This window comes from Fusarium tjaetaba (genome assembly GCF_013396195.1).
Source record: "Fusarium tjaetaba strain NRRL 66243 chromosome Unknown NRRL66243_c0000084, whole genome shotgun sequence".
Classification (NCBI taxonomy): Eukaryota; Fungi; Ascomycota; class Sordariomycetes; order Hypocreales; family Nectriaceae; genus Fusarium; species Fusarium tjaetaba.
This window is the reverse complement of record NW_023501280.1, coordinates 92131-114119: the sequence shown is the minus strand read 5'-3', so window position 1 is coordinate 114119 and position 21989 is coordinate 92131. Positions and strand designations below refer to the sequence as shown.

General features: G+C 48.9%; 6 protein-coding genes across 6 annotated transcripts; 4 read left to right on the top strand and 2 right to left on the bottom strand.

Annotated features, from left to right (window-relative positions):
* Positions 1-2001: 2001 nt before the first annotated feature.
* FTJAE_4315 (acetate regulatory DNA binding protein) lies at positions 2002-4220 on the top strand (the record flags this gene model as incomplete). Its single annotated transcript, XM_037350707.1, has 3 exons — positions 2002-2367; positions 2443-3905; positions 3956-4220. 3 exons carry the CDS (start codon positions 2002-2004, stop codon positions 4218-4220), a joined length of 2094 nt encoding a protein of 697 aa, XP_037208562.1.
* Positions 4221-6590: 2370 nt separating this feature from the next.
* On the top strand, positions 6591-9048 carry FTJAE_4314 (e3 ubiquitin ligase arih1l; the record flags this gene model as incomplete). Its single annotated transcript, XM_037350706.1, has 4 exons — positions 6591-7405; positions 7455-7631; positions 7684-8199; positions 8247-9048. 4 exons carry the CDS (start codon positions 6591-6593, stop codon positions 9046-9048), a joined length of 2310 nt encoding a protein of 769 aa, XP_037208561.1.
* Positions 9049-9366: 318 nt separating this feature from the next.
* FTJAE_4313 (uncharacterized protein) lies at positions 9367-11711 on the bottom strand (the record flags this gene model as incomplete). Its single annotated transcript, XM_037350705.1, has 8 exons — positions 9367-9389; positions 9439-9448; positions 10022-10209; positions 10290-10705; positions 10768-10896; positions 10963-11356; positions 11410-11429; positions 11503-11711. 8 exons carry the CDS (start codon positions 11709-11711, stop codon positions 9367-9369), a joined length of 1389 nt encoding a protein of 462 aa, XP_037208560.1.
* Positions 11712-13009: 1298 nt separating this feature from the next.
* Positions 13010-17841, top strand: FTJAE_4312 (multidrug resistance-associated 1; the record flags this gene model as incomplete). The annotated part of the gene is made up of 8 exons (XM_037350704.1): positions 13010-13204; positions 13259-14040; positions 14093-15840; positions 15897-16207; positions 16260-16423; positions 16480-16529; positions 16610-17006; positions 17067-17841. The coding sequence occupies 8 exons, from the start codon at positions 13010-13012 to the stop codon at positions 17839-17841; spliced, it is 4422 nt and encodes a 1473-aa protein (XP_037208559.1).
* Positions 17842-17923: 82 nt separating this feature from the next.
* On the bottom strand, positions 17924-18808 carry FTJAE_4311 (estradiol 17 beta-dehydrogenase; the record flags this gene model as incomplete). Its single annotated transcript, XM_037350703.1, has 1 exon — positions 17924-18808. The coding sequence occupies one exon, from the start codon at positions 18806-18808 to the stop codon at positions 17924-17926; it is 885 nt and encodes a 294-aa protein (XP_037208558.1).
* Positions 18809-19448: 640 nt separating this feature from the next.
* FTJAE_4310 (carnosine synthase 1) lies at positions 19449-21559 on the top strand (the record flags this gene model as incomplete). The annotated part of the gene is made up of 2 exons (XM_037350702.1): positions 19449-19515; positions 19572-21559. The coding sequence occupies 2 exons, from the start codon at positions 19449-19451 to the stop codon at positions 21557-21559; spliced, it is 2055 nt and encodes a 684-aa protein (XP_037208557.1).
* Between the last annotated feature and the right edge of the window lie 430 nt (positions 21560-21989).

The window sequence follows — 21989 nt, the reverse complement described above, 5'->3', positions numbered from 1 at the left end:
CTCCTATTCGGGCCGTTACATGGATCGGGCGCATGAGCGCTTGTCATGATGGGTGAGGTTGAGCGACGGTGCGTCTAGGCAAGGCAATGGTCTAATGTAAGTAAGTCAGTGTAAGCATCCTAAGCTGAGACCAGATTTCGATTTCAAAGCCACGTTTATTGGAAACAAAGGTGTGTGCGTCATCTTGATATATCGGAAGAGCCGGAGATCGGTATTTGAAATATTATTCTATATCAAAATCGCCAAGTAAGAAGTGGAATTCCAAGTAAGCATCAAGTCCGTCTGGGGTTGAAAGATTTGCAGACCCCATGGTCATGAGCGAGAGGTCCGGATGCCATCCGAGACAGTCAATCACTTGCTATCGAAGGTCTTTTCCTCTCGTGGCGATTCTGACCCCGCTGGGGTCTAGAACCATTAATGACCTTGACGATGACGGTACGGTTGTTTGTCAAATCGTGGTAGAGATGCATTATTCGGGGCTCATTATGCCACCATTTGGAGGAGACGTATCTATAAGATGGGGTACTCGGCAATAAGAGGATCGTATTATGTCAAATAGCAACAGCAAAGAGAGGATCGCAGTGTGATCACATCGTTAAACTCAAGGATGAGGCATGATATTGTTGTGTTTTGGTTCCAGGTGCATTTCAAGCAATGAAGTGAAAGAACTGGGATGTTTATTAGCTTCTCCCATGTGTTCCTTCTCTTATTACTCTTGATATTGCTGCAAGGGCAGTACAGCAGGCGCAAGATGGGACGACATTTCCGCTCTTTCCCCAAAGCTTCAAGCACAGCATGTATGTGCCTGAAATCCACATACGAAGCAACAACAGCATTTAACCTACATCTCCATCATGGAACACTTACCAACTTTGGACAACAAAAATTGTGTCAACAACTCCAATCTCAGGCAAGAAGAAATTGAACCTCATCCTCCAGAAATCGCTTCTCCACACGCAAACGGTCGTGCTGCAAGGATTCCCACCAATCCCCCTCAATAGCCGCCCACCTCCATCTCAACCTTATCCCTGTCATGGCGGGTTAAACGAGAACAACTGGCTTGAGCCATCCAATCCTCTGGGGAACACATGGAGTTGATGCTTGCGAACGCTTCAGGAAGGCCAGGACAGCGTGACGGGCAGCTCTATTCCCACAGTGCACCACAGAGTAGTTCTCCAGACTCTCTTTGCTGACGCCCTGAGACCCCAGATTTGGAAGCGAATCGCCTTCGTACCAAGAAACAAAACGTACGCCACCACCACTTTAAGCAAAACTGGCCCGAGACAAGTCATTTCGGGTTTTGCTCGACATGTCATGCCATACTTAAAATCAACTTCTCAGGTACCTTGACCGAGTACATACACGTTGACCGGGTCTATCCATTGTTGGATGCTCTCTTCGGCCGACTTTGTTGGGCCAATAAATGACCCATCCCATCTCTCCAGAAGTCCCCCAGGTTGACTCTCTACCTTTCTTACCTAGTCTCTCCCGCCCGTTTCTCCACCACCCTCTCCGAGTTCCACCGCCCGTCGACCCAGGGTCCGGGGTTAAGTCCAAGTGCAGCTACTGAACATAACGGAGACCCTTGTCCTGGCCTGGCTCTTCCCCCATACATAACCATTTACTCCTCCATCTCGGTTGCAGAAAAGACGCCTCTTTCAACGTTCAGTGTCTCGAGAACATTTCGGTGTTCTTATTGTGAGACTGACGTTGTTCAATTGTCTATTGGAACGCCCAAACCGCGAATCATTTCCCAAAGAAACCAGTCGCTCTTCACCAGCTCAAGTTCAATAGAGCTCTGAAACGTGAGCTTTCGTCGCATCGTCTGATGCTCATCTCACCATTCCCGACCATCGGCCTTGCTACATAATGCTGTTTTACTGAAAGGGCATTTCGAGTTGTGCGCATCATTGCTTTGTTCGTGCCGCTATACCAACTCAACCAGAACTTATCCTCGAGGCCATTCCTCGATCCCGTTTTATTTGACGCCAATCTATCATCATGTCCGCATCATCGACAGGGGAATCCCTCCATTCAATCTCTCTACACGGAGCGCGACCCTTCACGGTGCCTGCACGCGACAGCTTCTCTCTCGAACTTCCGATATCTTCACTTACAGCAATGTCGGCTGACGCCTCGCTCAAGTCCCCTGTCAGCTACAAAAACCAGCGGACGCCCAGTGTAAGCCGGGAGGGCATACTAAGCGCATCTCAAAAATCTCGGCATCTTTCGCAGTCATCTGACAACAGACCTGACAGCATGTCCAATGGCGCGCAAAAGGTCTCAAGCGATGAAGGCTCGAACCCACTCAAAAGGAGGAATACCGAAACGGGTGTCGATTACCCCCGCCGTAGGGCCACTATTGCTGTGCGTCACTACACCATTTTTATTTTGTTTACTCATATCATTTCCGTTCCGCTTTTGTGTACTGACTCCCACTAGTGCGAGGTTTGCCGCTCGAGGAAATCCCGTTGCGATGGCACCAAGCCAAAGTGCAAGCTCTGCACAGAGCTTGGTGCTGAGTGCATCTACCGAGAGCCAGGCATTAAGCTTGACGCTGGTGACAAGCTCATCCTGGAGCGTCTGAACCGCATTGAAAATCTCCTTCAGATGAATATGGTGAACACAACCGCAAATGGGCTAAACCTAACTGACAATTCGCCTGGGATGAGCAATGGCACGGGGCTTGATGGGGACAACATGATGTTGTCGGCCAACGCTGCCTCTTTTGGCTCTATCCCCAATGGTGGATTTGGGACTTGGTCCGCCCAACCGACCGGAACCAATATCTCTACCATGCCTAAAGTCCACACTAATGCCACTATGCATTTACTACAATGGCCTTTGATCCGAGATTTAGTGTCGCGGCCATGCGATCCTCAGATACTACTACAACTGGAAATGGCACGAGAACCACTCCACACTCTGACCAAAACTCCTTGTGTGGACTTGTCAAACACCCAGGCTTACATCGAGGCTTATTTCGAGAGAGTCAATATTTGGTATGCTTGCGTCAATCCATATACCTGGAGGAGCCAATACCGCACAGCCTTGTCCAACGGTTTCAGAGAAGGGCCCGAGAGTTGCATTGTGCTTCTTGTTCTTGCCCTGGGCCAGGCAAGCTTGCACGGCAGCATTTCGAGGATCTTGCCGCAGGAGGACCCCCCTGGACTGCAATACTTTACAGCAGCATGGTCGCTGCTTCCAGGATTGATGACTGCCAACAGTGTAGTGGCGGCACAATGTCATCTCCTTGCTGCTGCCTATCACTTTTACCTAGTCCGCCCTATGGAGGCATGGAACCTGCTTTGCACGACAAGCACGAAGCTACAGCTATTACTTATGGCCCCAAGCCGTATCCCAAGCCACCAGCGAGAACTCGTGGAGCGAATCTACTGGAACGCACTGCTCTTTGAGAGTGATCTTCTCGCGGAACTCGACCTGCCTCATTCAGGGGTTGTACAATTCGAGGAAAACGTTGGCTTGCCCTGTGGATTTGAAGGAGATGAATCGGAGCAAGTCGGCCGAGATGAGCTTTGGTATTTCCTCGCAGAGATTGCTCTACGTCGGCTGTTGAATAGGGTGAGCCAGCTCATCTATTCCAAGGACTCGATTGCATCAACAACAAGCCTGGATCCGGTGGTGGCAGAGCTTGACTACCAACTGAGCCAATGGTATGAGAGTTTACCACTGCCACTCCAATTTCCGTTCAACCGAAATGCGCTGCAAGATCCTGTTCAAACAGTCCTTCGACTTCGATTCTTTGCCTGTCGCACCATTATATATCGGCCATACATTCTAGCAGTGCTAGACAACGAGCAAGCAGTACTAGATCCTGCTGTGCGGGAGAACTGCCACAAGTGCTTGGAGGCCTCTATTCGACAACTCGAGCATATTCATGAACAGTGAGTCTCCATTTCCTTTTCGCATAGTTAATAGCTAACATGGACCCCAGCCATGCCGGTCATATGCCATACATCTGGCAAGGTGCTCTATCGATAGTCTCCCAAACGCTACTCATCATGGGTGCCAGCATGTCGCCGTCGCTGCTCAGCATTCTTCTGACCTTGGTGCCTCACCGTGAGGCGCTAGACCAAATGATCAATGATGTTGTGATAGAGGTTGAGCGATATGCAACCCTGGCCCCTAGCTTGAGTCTATCCTCGGAAATTCTCAAGGAGGCAGAGGTGAGAAGACGCGCATTCCTCGGTACTCCGTAGGTGCCGGTCGATCTGTGTCAGATTGACAGATGACACTCAAAACGAAACCAAAAGGCTACTTCGTCATCAGCTCTGACGTACTCTATTCTTTTACTTCAACTTCAGACTGCGGCGTTATTCAATAGTAGCGCCGCCCCTTACTCCCATACGACCAAGATAAACCCCTTGGGTGCAATTGCTACCCCAAGAAATTGGTGGGCTGAAATGTCGCCCCGAGAAGATAATTCTGGGGTGATATCCTGGGGTGCAGTGCCGGGAAATATGACTTTATTGGTTGGATGTTGAGCCCAATACGGTTCTGCGGGCCGGTTGGCCGGGGTTTCCCAATACACTGGCCTCCAAGGATGCTTCAACGATCTTGGTATAAGGATCTCTGATTGATGTAATGTAGATCATGCATAAGCTAGTTGCCAGTGCTAGCTGGAGGTTGGTTCCCTGGGGGAATTGGCGTACAGATTTCTCAGCTCTGATTAACCATCAAAGAACATGATGACGTCTCTTATGATAGCATCTATACCCATTTGTTTAATTATACAATATTAAGAGCATTAAGATATACTAAAAATATCATGGCAGTCAGCCTAAGACACTGATTCGTCTATGAACGATTATTCTCACACCTCAGTATCAATGACGTTGTGCAGTGATGGAGCCCAATGCTCGCCGGACCCTTCATGCAGAAAGGAGAAGCAGAATGCAGCGAATTGTGTCTACATATATGACAGACATGATGTAATAGACATCTTACTTGCCTAGAAGTGCATGAATGAGATGGTGACACCAGGGAGCTAAACATAAGACTCCTACATAGTAGACACATGCTCGCAAGGATGACGATACTAACTATAAGGGGTGTAAAAGACCCTGCAGATTGCTAAGGAAGTCAAAATCACAAGAGAGAAGGCCATTGAAAGATCGGCAGGAACGCCGTCATTTTCCGTCATGGCCGTTCCGTTTCCGATGTCTGGACCGGGCCGAGTTTAATGACCCACATGAAGAAATCGCCGGTATGATCAAGGTCCGGAAGTGAACGGAGGATGGGTTTAAAGTCATAGAGTTTCGGGTGAGGTTTTAGGGGTTGAGTTAATTGATGATGATAGTGGGGGCGATTCATTGCTTAACTCATGATGTTCTGTCTTGAGTAGTCTGGGGACAGAAATCTGATCTTGCCACAGTGATGTTATTTCTCCGGTGAGTATCAAAAACAGGCAATGATAGATATTTCTTGCATAAGATATACAGCACTTGCATTTCTTGAACAAAGGCCTACGGATAGTGGATAATGAATATCTGGGGGTTCGTTCATGTGCTCTGTTAGTGTAATGCAATGTCCCAGTTAGCTCAGCCACGTGACATCACACCGACAGAAACTGATCATCTCATATTTTTCTTGCTTGGGGATACCAGCCACCCACGAAGTTATCGTTGGACAAGAACTGCCCGTCAAAACTCGTATGATTCTAGCTCGTACAGCGTTATGCTGTGCAAGCACATACACGTGACTTTATCTCTATGAACTTAACATCAGTCGTTACGGGGTCTAAGAGCAAAAGCCAAGGGACAGGACAGGACAGGACAAGGCCTGGTCTACAACAAACCCAGCCCAACCCAACCCCCCTGGCCTGCCCTCGCCTGGCCATTTTCAAAACCCACCCACGCGGGGGAGGGGCACTTTGATTCGTTTCTAGATGCCTGATGCGTTAGGGTGATGTCAGGTAACTGGCCATTAAACCACGCCCAAACTTGGTCTGCCGCGTTATCCTGTGGAAGCATAGCAAGCTACGGAGAGTGCAGACGCTGAGAAACGTTGCTCAAGGTCTGCATATGGGAATTGTCTGTGTTACTCTCCTCTTTTTCCTCTCCGACTTTTCATATTTTGTTCTTCATTCCTTTTCCTCTTCCTTGGTTCCTGTACTAGTTCGTTGAGGCCCATCCCGAGAGACAACGTCGTCTCGCGGCCCAACTTGTAAGGCACCAGAGGCAGAACCACACACATCCAATCCTTTTCCATTCTCTACCTCTCGCCCCAACTTCCGACTCGACTCGACCTCGACGTGACGCTGCAAGCTGCGGTTGCCATGCATGATCAGCCCCCAGACTCCAATCAGCTTTGGGGGGTGCAATTGCTCACGCAGCGTGGACTTCGTTGAGTGGCTCGTCCGCTCGTCATCACGACTACTTTGGCCCTTGCCCGTTGCATTCCGACATATAAACTAGTCCAGCCTAGGACACCAGACTCTCGCTGTCCACTGCCCAGCGCGCGCTGAGCTGCGCTGTTTGCTGTTTGCTGCGCTGTGCTTGTGCCGTGCCGTGCCGTGTCTTCCCCCCCTTCTGGGTCCTGCAGGAGTCCATCCATCCCACTCTGCAAAAATGAGGCTAGGATACGATCGAGACGTCGCTGATGGAGAGGCCCGACTTCCACTCGTGCGTCGCAGGCCCCTCCGCCCTGAATATGGATCTCACGATTGGTACGGCCCCCGTGACGTCGTGCCCTATAACCAGTACCCAATGCCCCATCGGACCCGAGTCGACGAACTACAAAGGCCCAACGGAAGGACACCCAGGGGATACCACAGGAGTATGAGCCTCGATGCATACCCGCCTACAATGCCCATGCAGCCAGCACACTTGATGCGTGCCTCGACAGACGTCTACAAGAAACGCCCTCAGTTCTCGGTATATGAAGCAGACGAAGACGACGAGGATGATGAACGCTGGCCAGCTATGAAGCCACGGGGTAGACGCCCGGAGCCCGCGAGGCCCCGGCAGGTGGTCCGAAGACGGAGAGAGCCTACGCCCGAGTCGACACCGCCAACAGATAGTGAAAGCGAGAGTGAAAGTGAGAGCGAGGAGGACAGCGACGATGAGAACCAGATAGAGGTTGTGGTGGAAGAACCAGAGGACAAACATAGACGCCATCATCGTCGACACCGCCGATCACCCAGCCCAGACGATTATCTCAGCTCACCAGATGAAAAGAGGACACCAAGGAGGCGGAATAGAATACCATCGCCATCGACTTCGGACGAAAGAGAAATAAGATATCGACAGGCTTCCTCTGAAAGAGGCTCGCCAGACCGCAGACCTGCTCTGAGACGAGAGATCAGCGATGCACCTAGATACAGTCTTCCCACAAGATTTAACAGTGTGCTTGGTGCGTCTCGGCCGCCTGTAGCATCTAGAAGGTAAGCTATCTACAATTACTTTTTATCTCCAATACTAATTAAGAATCAGAACTGCCAAGGTGGTTGAGTCTCGTGAATTAGTCCGTGAGGGCCGTCCTCGGAGACTCCCTATAGCTACAATTGAAACCGTTGAAGTGTCTAGGGAGTCTTCGCGTCGTCCCCCAAGTATAGCCCGCAGTGGCCTTGATTCATCCAGAAATTCATCCCCAGACCGACCACGTCTAATGTGAGTGGTATAATCACATTGTGGTGATCAATTGCTAACAGTTATACTTCAGCCGTGATTGTAAGGGCTGTTTAGAGGAGCTTCCTATATCCAAATGTCCCAAACTTGATTGCGGCCATCGCATGTGCCACAGCTGTCTGAAGAGGCGGTTCAAGCAATCAATGACAGAACCTGAACATATGCCGCCAACATGCTGCACCGATGCCCACATTGGTCTGGAGCATGTTGACAGGCTTTTTGATTCTACGTTCAAGAGAATATGGAACAAGAAGTTTGTTGAGTACTCCCTGAGGAACAGGCTCTACTGTCCCTCTCGACGATGCGGTGAATGGATTCGACCAGCTGATATTTACCGCGATCGCGAGACGGGACGCAAAACTGCTCGCTGTGATCAGTGCAACACGAAAGTTTGTGTTGCCTGTAATGGCAGGTGGCATTTTGCGAGCAAGTGTCCTAGGGACGAAGAGACGGCGAGTTTTCTTGAATATGTCAGAGTTGAAGGGCGGAAAAGATGCTATAGATGCGGTGCTTCAGCTCAGCTCCGAGAGGGTGACAATCATGCCTTGTGGTGAGTATTCCTTAGCTCTTCAATATGAGTTTTTCTAACATATGCAGTCGTTGTGGTGCCGAATTCTGCCTCGTTTGTGGAGAGAAACCCAAGAGATGCGACTGTCCATGGTTCGACCCTGATGCCCCCGAATCCGATCACGAGCCAGATGTCACACATCGGGGCGAGATTCAGGTCTTTCGTGAAGATAGCACTGAAGAAGATTCTCGCGTTGCTAGACGGCCGCGAAAGTCTAAACCCACACGACCACCGATTTACGATGAAGAAGCTATTATGCGTCAACAACAGGAGGAACGTGACGATGAATTGGTCCGCAGGTCGCATTATCACGGCAAAGACTACGAATACGATATTGGCGGTGCTCCAGAAATACCTAGGACCAGCGATCCTTACTCAGGCGATAGTCCTCGCCGTGTAGGTCGCAGAGTCGTCGGCGGTGCTCCCCCATCCCCAAAAGACTTTGAAAGAGGCACCCCCAGAAGCAATGGATACTACGGCGGCCGCATGGACAGACGCCACTCCGAAGACCGCTACGCCCCAGACTCTCCAGGCATGCGCCCACCGCCAATGGGAATGCCACCGCCCGTGATAGAGGAAGGATACCGCGGAGGTGTAGGCCCTCTGATCGTGGAGCGTGATCCGAATACCTACGACGACGACGATTCGTACTACAGCCACAGCTCGCGCAGTCGAAAGAGTACGCGACGTAGTGAGAACCGCAAGTCTTCCGAGCTCGCCGGTCTTGGTCCACGGACCCCGGGTACGAACCGGATTGATGTCTGGCGGACGTTTGTTGAGCCCGGTGATCCCGAGGGGGAGATAGCCGCTGCAGCTGCTGTTACTGCATGAGACGACCAATTTCTTATACATTTTTTTATCTTGAGCAAGATTGATAGATTGTCTTTTTTTTGTATGATAGTCTTTCTTTTCTTGGTCTAGGGTTTAATTTTGGTGGGAATCTTGTCGCAAGCATGGGATGTTACGCAAAGGCCAACAGAACTCTCTAGACGCATGGCATGTCGTGGTATGGTAGAAGCATAAGCATAAGCGTGAGTGTGAGCATCGGATCTGAGAAGGATATGATAATACTTGATGTCATCTAGCCTTGATATTTCTTCATAAATTCTTCATTCTTCTCTCAAAATGCGTCTGTCATGGCTGAAAGGTTCATGTAGGCGAGATAACCTGCACTGCAAGTTGGTCAGCTACAATACGTGCCAGAGCTATCGTCATACTAACCTGGCTCGAGCTGTGAATATGTATGAGCTCATTGGGTTGGATGATTAAGTATTTGTTCTTGCAAAAAGGGTATAATGCGTCTCGGTGTTTACTCAATATATGCCTCCGTGTGACCCAATACGCATACACAGATCTACGAAGTAAGTATCTGGCTTCCTTGGAACAAAAGCCAAGTCAAATATGTATTTCAGCAGTAATGATGTGGTCGTTCGGGAGACTCGGGAAACATGCATAATTTATGAAGGTATATCAAGCAATTCGATATTCTCTGCTTATATTTTGGTTGACTCTTGTAATATTCTAGGCTTAAACAATCGATCTTGATTTGGCTAGGGCACAAGTTCAAGAATCAAGAGATTTTTGCAGTGGTCCTTGCGAAGCACAAATATATAACCCTTACAATACAAGTTTTGCATCTATTCTTTATAAAAGTCTCCTAGATAGAAGAAGAATACCAAGTAACAACCTGGCGATTTCATCGCAATACACATTCCGTATGCCAGCCAGCTCAGTTAGTAATGACCAGAGGTGCGGTATCTAACCGTAACTTAGCGAAAGCCGAAGACGATTGCTTGTTACTTACCTTATCTGGAGCCACCTCGGAGGTAAGGGGAGATAATGACTGTTCTTTGCTTCTGGAAAAGACCTTTCCGATATCATATGTTGAGAGAAGCTGATCGAGTGTCGTCCCACTACATGTTGGTTTGTCTCGAGCCTGTGCTGGAAAGTCTTCTTTGACCAATTGTTCAATTTCATCGACGCAAAGTGATGCTATGAATCGGATTAGTATCAGGTTGATGAGAGACATTGCCCTCCTTGGACACCATATCGGTCAATGGACTACTTCTTACCAGTTGCAGTCGACATGCTCTCATGGAGCCCCCTGGACTCCCACTTGGGCCACTCCTGACTATCCTGGTGAAGTTTCTGCAGTATCACTTTCAAGCGCCGGCCCCGGCTTGAACACTGCATGATTGACGGGACACTTCCCGTGCTGAACCGGCCAGTATAGTAAGCCACTGCCATCTCGTCAAAGTTGTGGAAACCCGATGTGCGCATGGTTTCTAGGATGGAGTCGAATCGGCGGGTCAGTTCGGCTACTGGAGACGGGCTAGTTTCCTCCGCCGACGAGGATACTTTGGATGAAGATAGGGATGACAGCCTGCTGCTGCAGCAAGCATTGACGTGCCCCCCCTGCAGCGTCGAATGCGGCATTCCTGCGGCGCTGTTATGCAGACCGGGGCCCGGTCCGTGATGACCGGTCTCACTGAAATGCGTGTCAGTGGATATGCTTAAGTTGCGAGATATTACCGGAGTCCCATGACTTACCCGCGTACTCTGTGCGAGTCCAAGTCAGAATGGCTCTGCGCCGATGGGATCCTGCGCATATCAGGCCCTTGCTCGTTCTGGCGCCATAGTGGAAAGCCCTCTGGGATTTGTCCTAGCACCGGCTCCGAGCTGTTACGACAAGAGCACAGGGGTTGAGAATCTGGCCTGGTAGTGTTGGACTCCATTGGTGCTGACAAACGCTCTATGTCTGACTGTGACCATTCCCGGTCCGGTGAGAACAAAGAAACCATGTCTTCGGGTGCGATAAGGTTGTGCATATCAACTGCTGAATACCACGCTGAGGTTGCAGTTGCTGGGGCAGAGCTTAGATGGCTGTGGGACAGCTGTTGACGTTCAAAGTAGTCGACCGAGTTTTCGGAACTGCTCGCATACTGGAGAGGCTCGTGATAGCTCCCTGGCAGGTAATGGAGGTTTTGGGACGGGTCGGGGCCACAACCTTGCTGCATTGTGCTGTTATCAGACATGGCTACCGTAAGCTTTTCTGAGTTTATGCCTTCGCCTTCGCCTTCGTCTCCGCCTGTGTATTGTAGTGTCTTGGTAGCCTCGCTGCTCTCTTTTGCTCTTCGCCCTATATCCAGACAGTTAGCCAGTTTGGATGTTATGAGACTGGTTTATACTTACGGTGGTTACGCTGAGATAATCTGTTCTGAATTCTTCCCAAGTTCCGAGTTAGCAAGAATAACTTGATGAGATCCCTAAGATCGAGTTGTTTACCTTCGTCGTTGAACAGCCCTTGGACTAGTGGATCGACGAGATCGTGATTTCTTGGGAGTAGGTTCCAAGACTTCTTCCAAGAACATACTAATAACTTGAGCAGGAGAGATCTCTCGACGTTTTTTGGGGACTGCTGTATTCGTGGGGAGTCCAAGACCTGTCTGTCTATGTCGACGAGTATTTATATTGAGTTGAAGCGTCACCAACATCTTGCTCACTAGCTTCTTGTCATTGTGTTAGGCTAGCCTATGGTGATTGACGGACTTGGTCTCGCTGTAGAACAGGGTCCCGTGCATACGAAAACTCCAGTACGAAGAGATGCTGCCTTGGATGAGGTCGAGTTGAGTAGTTGGATAGCCAATCGCAGATGAAGTACCCCTGAGACCCCGGTGGATGTAACATGGTGTATGTATGTGTTGGATAAACCCCGGTATGTACGGAGTATAAATCCAAGAATTAGGAGAACCTCGACGCTGATTGCATATATCAAAAGAACTCTGACAGGGTGCTCGTTTTAGTGGGATGGACTGGGGTGTCCATCGTAAGCCCAACGCAGCGGGGAATTTTGCCGTCCCGCCTACAGTAACCGCATGAGGGTTAAGTTTAGATCTTCCCGAGTAGTTTATCTCTATGCTTCAACTTAAAAGTTTAGTCTAGATAACTCAAGACCTTACCGTCCATAGAATGATCACTCCGTATCGTTGTTGTTTTACGTAATGGCACAATACTTGGATTTACCTAACCCTGCCTGAGTGTTGGTCGTTTCATAGAACCAACAGCACGAGCAGGGGTCCCGATAACTGATCATGTCAGTTCACGGCGCGTTGGTTCGCCTCGAATTGATACTACCTTCCAAGTTGTCTCACCCAGACCCAGATTATTGAGCGGAGCAAGGCCTCGGACTGCAAAACGAGCCCGTATATCGCCCGTACAGAGACTAATTAGAGTGACCCTCGTGTTTATCTCGAAGGATTGCGGGCCATGCATTCATTCCCTTGTATGTTTGGGGGTCAGGTTGTTTTCTTTTGGGGATATTTATCCGGGAATACGATCGCAGTTGTGGTTACATCAGAAATCTGCAGCATCAGCCTGGTTCTGGTTAGCAGGACCACGGAACATATTCATCGTTTCCTTGCAAGGCCGAAGTGCATTAGTCCTCGTTTCTCACCTACATATGAGTCGATGGAGAGATGCTGACAGTTCCAAATAGGAAGGAGTATTGACACTGCCTTATTATGTGCCTCAGAATGGGAGACAACTTGTCAAAAGCAATTCCTGACAACTCTACTCAACTCAACTACCCAGTACCCAAGCCTAGCCCATGCAATTAAAAGCCCCGGTTCTAGGCTCCATCTGTATTGCATACTGTAAACAGGCAATCTAGCGAAAGTAAAGTGCCAACCCGGACTAATCAATCCGACTTAAGGTGTCCCCGGCAGCTCCTCGAGTCATCTCACCTACACACGAGACTCGACTCTTCACCTTAACAACAGCCAACTCTGCCAAGATGCCATTCCACGACGGCGAGTTTGGCTTGCTGTACATGAACCGAGACCGGTTCGACTTCAATCTTCATTTTGAACAGCTCTTCTTCTCTATCCTTCCATGCACCTTGTTTATCGTGTGCTCACTATGGCGCGCTATCAATCTGTCACGCAAGCCCCTAGTGGTTCACGCACCAATCTTCCAGCTCATCAAATTGGTATGTCGTCAAAAAATATAAGGCCATTAACGCTCATCACTAACTTTGATTTAGGGAGCTATCATAACCTATGTTGGTCTTCAGATCGCGCTGCTGATTCAAGTGGGCATGGGCTCGTTCCATGTCACTCCAATCTTCATCGCATCTTCGGTTCTCAACCTCGTAGCAGCTTTGGCCATGGTGATGATCAGTTATACTGATCATAACAGGAGTCCACGTCCCTCGATTCTCTTAAACACCTTTCTGTTCCTGACTCTATTGTTCGACATTGCCCAGTCCCGCACGCTGTTCCTGCTCTCTGAGAGTACACCTGAGACTACCTACAGTGCCGTCTTCACAACATCTTTGGCCGTCAAGGCCGTCATTCTGTTCCTAGAAACCAAGTCAAAAAACAAATGGTTACAGTGGGACAGAGATGAACATAGCCCTGAAGAGACCAGCAGCATCTTCTCACTCGGCGTCCTGTCATGGCTAAACAGTATTTTCTTGCAGGGTTATAGATCTACACTATCCATGGATGATCTTTACCCTCTGGATGTTGCTCTGCATAGCAAGCAACTCCATGATAGGTTCTTGGCCAACATGGACTACAGCAAACTCAAAGGAGATAGCTACGGCCTCGTCAAAATCCTCGTCAAGACTCTTATTGTCCCTCTCCTTCTCCCAATTCCTTTGAGACTCGCCCTTCTAGGCTTCACCTTCTGTCAACCATTCTTCATTGAAAAGCTGTTGGATCATCTTTCGCAGCCTGAAATCGAAGACAATGTGGGGTATGGCTTCATAGGTGCTGCAATTCTGATCTACCTTGGTATGGCTGTCTCGGCTGCTCTTTGCTGGTACGTCAGATCATAATTCCAAAGTCATTGGATAGAGACTGACATATAGCAGGTATCTTCACCACCGCATGAGAGCAATGACTAGATCTATACTGGTGACAGAGATATTCTCCAGAGCCACACAAGCCCGCATCGGAGCAGACGACCATAATGCTGCCCTGACTCTGATGAGTACCGACATAGAAAGAATCAGACTCGGTCTCAGAATGCTGCATAATGTCTGGGCAGGCGTTATACAGGCTGCCCTAGCTGCCTGGATGCTGTATATCAGGCTGGGACTGGTCTTTCTTGTACCCATAGGAGTAGTTGTGGTGTGCTTCACTCTCTTGGGAGTTCTGGTAAACTTCACAGGAGATTCTCAGAGAGCGTGGATGACAGGCGTGCAGAAGCGCGTCGGTTTGACGGCTACAGTCATTTCCGGAATGAAGAACCTCAAGCTTTCCGGTCTGGCTTCCACTGTGAGCTCCTTCGTTCAGAAGTTGCGAGTAGAGGAGCTTGCCGCTGGTGCTCGGTTTCGCAAGATCTTCATCGTAGCCGCCATGCTTGGCTTCACACCCATGCTCATCAGTCCTCCCCTGACCCTTGCCTTTACCCGGGCTTCACTTGATACCTCAAAGGTCTTTACAAGTCTGGCATTTTTGATGCTGCTTACCAATCCCCTCTCTCAAATCTTCACCTCCATCCCCGAACTGGTCTCTGGAATCGCGTGCATTGGTCGAATCCAGGCCTTTTTAGAGTGCGAAACCCGCCATGACTTTCGTCAAGTCCTGTCTGATCGCAAGAAGGATCTCACTTATGCTGAAATCGAAGCAAACACGGGTAGTTCAGAGATCGAGACGGCATCTGACTCTACTATGATTAGCATAAAGAACGGCAATTTTGGCTGGAAAGAAGATGTCTTTGTTCTTCAAGATATCAATGCACGTATCGAAAAGTCTTCTCTCACCATGGTAGTTGGGCCAGTGGGTTCAGGAAAGTCAACCTTCTGCAAGACTCTCCTGGGTGAAATCCCATTGAGCCAAGGGAGTGTAGTGTTGAGTATGAGATACCCTCGTATCGGGTTCTGCGACCAGACTGCTTTTCTATGGAACGGGACCATTCGCGATAACATTCTTGGCTTTTCACTATACGATGAAAAGAGATACAACTCAGTCATCCAGGCCACAGCATTGTCAGTGGACTTTGCCAAACTCGCTCAAGGAGATCAAACCAATGTCGGTTCGGATGGCATTACCCTGTCAGGAGGTCAGAAACAGCGTGTTTCCTTAGCGCGTGCCTTGTATCTAGAGTCTGACTTGGTGATATTGGATGATGTGTTCAGTGGTCTCGATGCAGATACAGAGCTGCACGTTTTCCAACGAGTATTCGGACCTGGAGGCTTACTTAGAGAGAGACGCACGACCGTTGTGTTGTGTACTCATAGCGTTCGCTTTCTCCCATTCTCTGATCATGTCATTGCTCTTGGGGACAACACCATCAAGGAGCAAGGCAGCTTCAAGGAACTTGCTGAGCAAGGAGGCTACGTCAAGAGTCTCGGAATACGTGGTTCAGCTGAAGGTGACCACAGTGACGCTGTGTCTGAAATAGCAGCCTCGAAAGAGCAGACTGAAGCACAAAAGGATGCACAAGGCTCACCAGACGGGCCCCCAACAGCCGAAGTCAGCCTCGATGACCCGAATCGTGCAACAGGCGACAAGGAGGTTTACAAGTACTATTTTATGAGCATGGGAATCTTGGTGGCCTTCTGCTGTTTCTTCTTGGCTGCCCTCTGGGGTTTCTTTACCAATTTCCCCACCATCTGTCAGTGGACAATGCTTCAATCTGTCACTATTCTTCACATAACTAACGATCTACAGGGATCAAATTTTGGACTGATGATATATCATCCGACACTCGAAGTCACTCTCATGCTTACTATGTTGGCATATACGCGTTGTTACAGGTCTCCGCTCTGATCTCCCTGCTACTCCTCGGCATCACTCTTTTTATCGTGTCGATCAAGAGAGCGGGTGCTAATCTGCATCATGATACACTCAAAACTTTAATCCAGGCCCCATTGTCCTTTTTCACACAGACTGATACCGGCGTTATTACCAATCTTTTCTCACAAGATCTCAATTTGATTGATACTGAACTTCCAGACGCTTTGTTGAACACCTTGTTCTGTGTGAGTCATGAGATAATAAATGCCTATCAGTACTACTAACAACAAGGAACAGGTTTTCCAAGCTCTCGGGCAAGCTGCAGTTATGCCAATCTCATCTGCATACTTGGCTATCAGTTATCCATTCCTGGCTGTTATACTCTACTCAGTGCAAAAGTTCTATCTTAGAACTTCTAGGCAACTAAGGCTGCTCGATCTCGAGGCTAAAAGCCCCTTGTAGTAAGTTATACAGCAAAACCTTTCTCTATAGAGAATTTAATGGCTTACAAACTCAGCACCCATTTCATGGATACCGTGAGGGGCATCACGACTCTGCGGGCTTTCGGTAAGTGGCTGGCTCATGCAGCAAGTCGACGAGCTGTCAAGCTGGTAATTTATGGGTAGAATTATGCTAATCATATGAAGGCTACATCTCTGATGAAGTTTCAAAGAATGCTAGGCTACTCAATAGAAGCCAACAGCCCGCCTACCTTCTTGCCATGGTGCAGGAGTGGCTCAATCTTGTTTTAGACATGGTAGTCATGCTACTGGCAGCAGTATTGACGATACTTGCAGTTAGACTGCACTCAAATTCCGGTTTCACGGGTGCTTCTTTGGTTACTCTCATGAGTTTCGGAGAAAGTCTATCTGGTATCGTTATCTACTACACACGTCTTGAAACATCCATAGGTGCCATCTCCAGACTCAAGACTTTCAACGCAACAGTCAAGCCTGAGGTCAAAGAGGGAGAGGACATGGTACCCCCTGAGAATTGGCCACAACATGGCAGCGTGGAACTGAACAACGTTTCAGCGAGCTATCAGTAAGCGCAACTCTCTTTCAAGTGCTAACAAGAGGATAATTGCTGATAAGATACTTATAGAATAGAGAGCTCAAGCGATGGTGAACCTGATTTGGCCCTTGATAACGTTTGTCTGAGCATCAAGCCGGGAGAAAAGGTGGCCATCTGCGGCCGCACAGGCAGTGGTAAATCAAGCCTTGTATCTCTGCTGCTGAAACTCCTCGATCCTCTGCCAGACACCCCCAATGAAGGTCTTGTGATTGATGGTCTCCCACTTAACAGGCTGGACAGAGATGCTCTTCGTCAAAGAGTCATTGCGGTGCCTCAAGAGGCCGTTTTCTTGCCTGATGGCGCGACTTTTAAAGATAATCTGGACCCTTCAGGCCTCTCGACCCCGGATGAATGCAAATCTATTCTTGTAGATATCGGGTTATGGGACTTTGTTCAGGGTCGTGGCGGGATCGATGCTGGCATGACTTCTTCAACTCTTAGCGGAGGTCAACGACAACTCATGTCGATGGGACGTTCTTTGCTACGACGCCGAGCCCGGGTACAGAAGTCAACAGGTCCTGGGAATGTGGCAGAAAAGATGGAGGACCAAGGTGGCTTACTGCTGCTCGATGAAGTCAACTCCAGCGTCGATCAGGACATGGAACTGATTATCAAGCGGATCATCGAGACAGAGTTTGATGCATACACGGTGATTGCCGTCAGTCATCGCTTGGATATGATTATGGATTTCGATACAGTCGTTGTTCTTGATACTGGTAAGCTTGTTGAGGTTGGAAATCCTCGGGCGTTGGCTAGCACAGAAGGGAGCAGGTTTGCTAGTCTTGTAAGGGCTGGGGGGAAGTAGGTGCTCATTGTTGATAGTCTATCTGCTTTTCGATGTACTGGTAGGTATAGATGAAATACTGGCTTTCTACCTCTAAACATATCTAGGATTTACCCTGGCCCTTTCGCTTCTCAAGCTCCTGTTCTAGTACATCTATTCCCGACCATTTCTTGAACAACCAGTCCCATGTGCCCAGTGGGAAAATAGAAGCTAGTTTACCAGTACCAGCCTGTCCTCCTCTATAAATGAGATGTGGCGGATTGACAGAAGTCAAGTCCTGAACTACTCTTTTTGCCCACTCTTCCGCATTCTCCCTATCGCTTATTGAAGTCCTCCCATTCATTGGGCCCTCAATGGCTTCCCTCGCCAAGGCATAGATTGAGTCCTCTGGAAGTACAGCGTCGTTTGAGTTTTGAAAGAATGTCGACTTGACTCGACCTGTGACGATATTGACAACTTGAACACCAAAGGGGGCGAGTTCCATGCGAAGGCTCTCGGTGAGACTAGCTGCTGCTGCTTTAGAAGCAGAGTATCCTCCCTGGAACGGCATGCCACAACCAAGCATGCCCATCCCAGAAGTATTGTTGGCGATCAGGGTCTTTTTTTGTTTGGAAGCAAGTAGAAGAGGAAGAAAGGCCCGGGAGATGGTGACAATAGAATAAGCGTTGAGTTCGAATAGTTGACGAAGGGCGCCCATATCTGTGTCCATGATAGGCATGCTGTACCCCAAGCCTGCATTGTTGACGAGGGCATCTAGGGATCCTCCGGTCTGAGTTTGAATAGTCTTTACAGCCCGTGAGATAGACTCGCTTGATTGGACGTCTAGCTCGACTTGCTCGATGCCATTCTCTTTCATGACTGCCATTTTGGACATGTTCCGAGCCGAGGCGAAGACACGCCATCCAGCTGCATGGAATGCCAATGCTAGAGCTGATCCAAGGCTGCCATCGGAGCAGCCCGTCACGAGGACGGTTCTCTCCGGTTTCATTGTGTTCAAAGACGGAATACGATTGGCTAGGATAGTTTGGAGCGATCTATTTATGCGTATTGACGCTTAGAGATGTCTGCTACAGCCATATATATACCCTGTTTGCGCCGAAACTCCACCAATGCTATTTTGAATAGACAGTGAGATATTTGGGTCGCGTGCAGAAAGATACTAAGACTGTTGGTGACTAGGATTGTTTCTCTAAGGTGAATTAAGAACCCTATGATACACATGCTTCAGGGGTGCTGTTAGACGTGGAGCTGTCATCCATGTGCATATGCATATGCATGTCAGCCACTACATGGGGCATATGCATTTGGATGACATGCACATGTACACGGCAACATCGTTGGGACTCTTTGTAGGGTCAGCCATAATCTGAATCAAGAAACACGGCTAATACCTTCGATAAGACATGAAGAGTTGTCGCAGAGTTAACGATACACGGTATCTGTCTTCCGCACAAGTGCTTAGAGAGTTATTAGCTTAGTATCATGCTAAATTGCAGCTAGACCAAATACCGGAACATATTCGAGATAATAGAACTTGAAGGACTAATTCAATAAACACCCTCGAGTTATTCCACTTTACATCTATCGGATACCCTGAAAACTGCCTCCCAATCAAGAAATCCAAACTGATGCCGTCTGTCCCAGCAAAAAAGCAGGACTTTGTCCAAGAGACCTTTCTCCTACGAGACACAAAGGGTATTTTCTTTATATCCACAGTCGAATACAACATTCTAATACAAATTGCTTTGTAGGACTATGCCTCGCCCTCTCCTGTCGGTGGAAGATCTCTGCACATAAGAGCACAGCTAGTTACTTTCTTACTGCTGATGTCGTCCTGCAAGAAGTACCCATCACGGAATGGTTTGAACAGGATGCCGCTGGAGGTTCGATTGCAGATATAACCGGAACTCCTCTTGAGCCTCTCATCCGGCAAACCTGTTATCCCAATGGAACCTCCATTCCCGCAACAGAAGCTAGAACCGCCACAATCATTCTGTCACCACGCAGCGGATATCTCTGTAGGAGCGACATAATCAGTGTCAGGATGAGGCACTCGGATTTTATCGATTCCATCGTTCAGTTTAACAACTGGAATCAAAAGATATCTTCTCTGGCGTCTGGAGACAGAAAATGGCCCAGCAGTCTTTCTGCACTGCTTCCCTCGTCTCCAGGGGCTTTGGTGGTGAAGCGATGTTCCAAACAAACCACCAATTCCTCTTTGAACTTACTCCAGCACGACCTGGAGAGGAGACTCAAGTTCAACTGGATTGTTTCGAAAAAGCCAATTGCTCGAACAGTGGCTGTTGTTGGCGGCCGTCCAATGTACGATGAGATTCAGGGCATGTACGGCTCGAGGGGCTTTTTCGAAGCTGCTCAAGCTCTCGGCATGTCATTGATTGTCTTTGATGAGCCAAATCACTGGCTGAAGAATGAGAAGTATTCTCATCTTCGCCAGGAATTCATCCCTGTTGATATGAGCAACATCACCGATCTGCCACGGAGGATGGCTGATGCTCTCAAAGACAAGCATGTGGACGGAATTGTCACATTCACAGACGGTTTCGTCATAGCAACTGCTGAGGCGGCTGAGATCTTGAAGCTTCCAACCGAACCACTGTCGAGTATGCAAAAGGCACATTACAAGCACGAGATGCGCCGCCTTGTTAACAAGACCAACATTCAGGCCATTCATCTGACCAGTGTGGACCAGCTGGAAGATGTCGATATACAGCAAAGCTTCCAGTCGCTCAAATACCCACTGATAGTGAAGCCATCTCGTGGCCAGTTCTCCAGAGGCGTCAAGAAAGTGGGCGGTGATGCAGCGATGCGTCAAGCCGTTCGTGAACTTAATAAAGAGGGCCTCATGGAGCAAGGAGTACTTATCGAGACATATGTCGATGGGCCTGAGTTGGACGCCAACTTTGTGCTCTGGGATGGTCAGATCCTCTTCCTCGAAGTCACAGACAACCTTCCATGTCCTGGAGATAAGAGCGCTGCGACTTCAGACGAAAGCTTTGTTGAGACAGTGCAGATTTCCAACAGTGGTTTACCCGCCAACGAGTTGAGCATTATTCGAAACTCTCTACACGACAGTCTCTTACAGCTGGGCTTTCGATCTGGAGTTTTCCATGTGGAAGCTCGGATGCAAAACTCTTGTATGCAATATCAAGACCTACGAGGCGATAACATCCTTGATCTAGCCCCCGTGAGCAGGTCTCGCGAACAAGACCCGGATGTGTTCCTCATTGAAGTCAACGCTCGCTCACCGGGTACAGCGGGAACATGGGCGACTCTATACACTTACGGGGTAGACATGGGTGCACTGCAGCTCCTCCACGCTGTTGGAGACCAAGAGCGTTTTGCCTCTCTCTCCCAACCATTCTCCTCGACTCTAGGCCGAGACCATGCTGATGTTGGCGGAGGAGGCGGTGCACAGTATTGGGGCGCGCACTGCATGATTCCCGTGCACCGAGATCATGTCTTTGTTCCACCTGGTTTTATCGACATGGTCCTGGCAGAGATTCCGCACATATCTGCCCATGTCTCCCGGGCAGAACTATACGCGGAGGCGGGGAGTTCTGTGTCTCCGGGTGATTCGGCATGGGTAGCCTACTTTTTGCTGTTTTCAAAGGTGGACAGACGGCATTTGTTGGAGATGTATCACTTGGTAGCGCAGGTTTCTAGGAGCATCTTGGACGAGCACATGGAGGACCGTGAGGACATGACACTTTCTGTTTAGTAACTACCGTTATGCTATTTTCACAGACTTGAACTTTGGAACACGAGAATATCTCTGAATAGGCCTGATACATGAACAAAGACTGTGCAGTGAATTGTGGTCCATTTAATCATTGCAATGTCTACAAAACTTCAAGGCCTTAATTTTCCATCTATATCGTAGTTATTCATAGCTCATATCTCCCGTTAGCAAGAGGATGACCAGTTCTTGACCCTCAGTATGCGACTCTCAAGCATATCCTTTCTTGTGCACTGCTACCTCACAACTTCAACTCTGCGCTACTCACCCGCCTTGGGTTCTAGCATGCATGTAGCTGTCAGCCATTACGTGAAGAAGTCATATCCACCAGCTGCATGGTCAGCCTGCAGATTTAACATGGGTATCATACATGCTCCATCAGACCTCTTCAAACAACGCTGGTAGGCGTAGA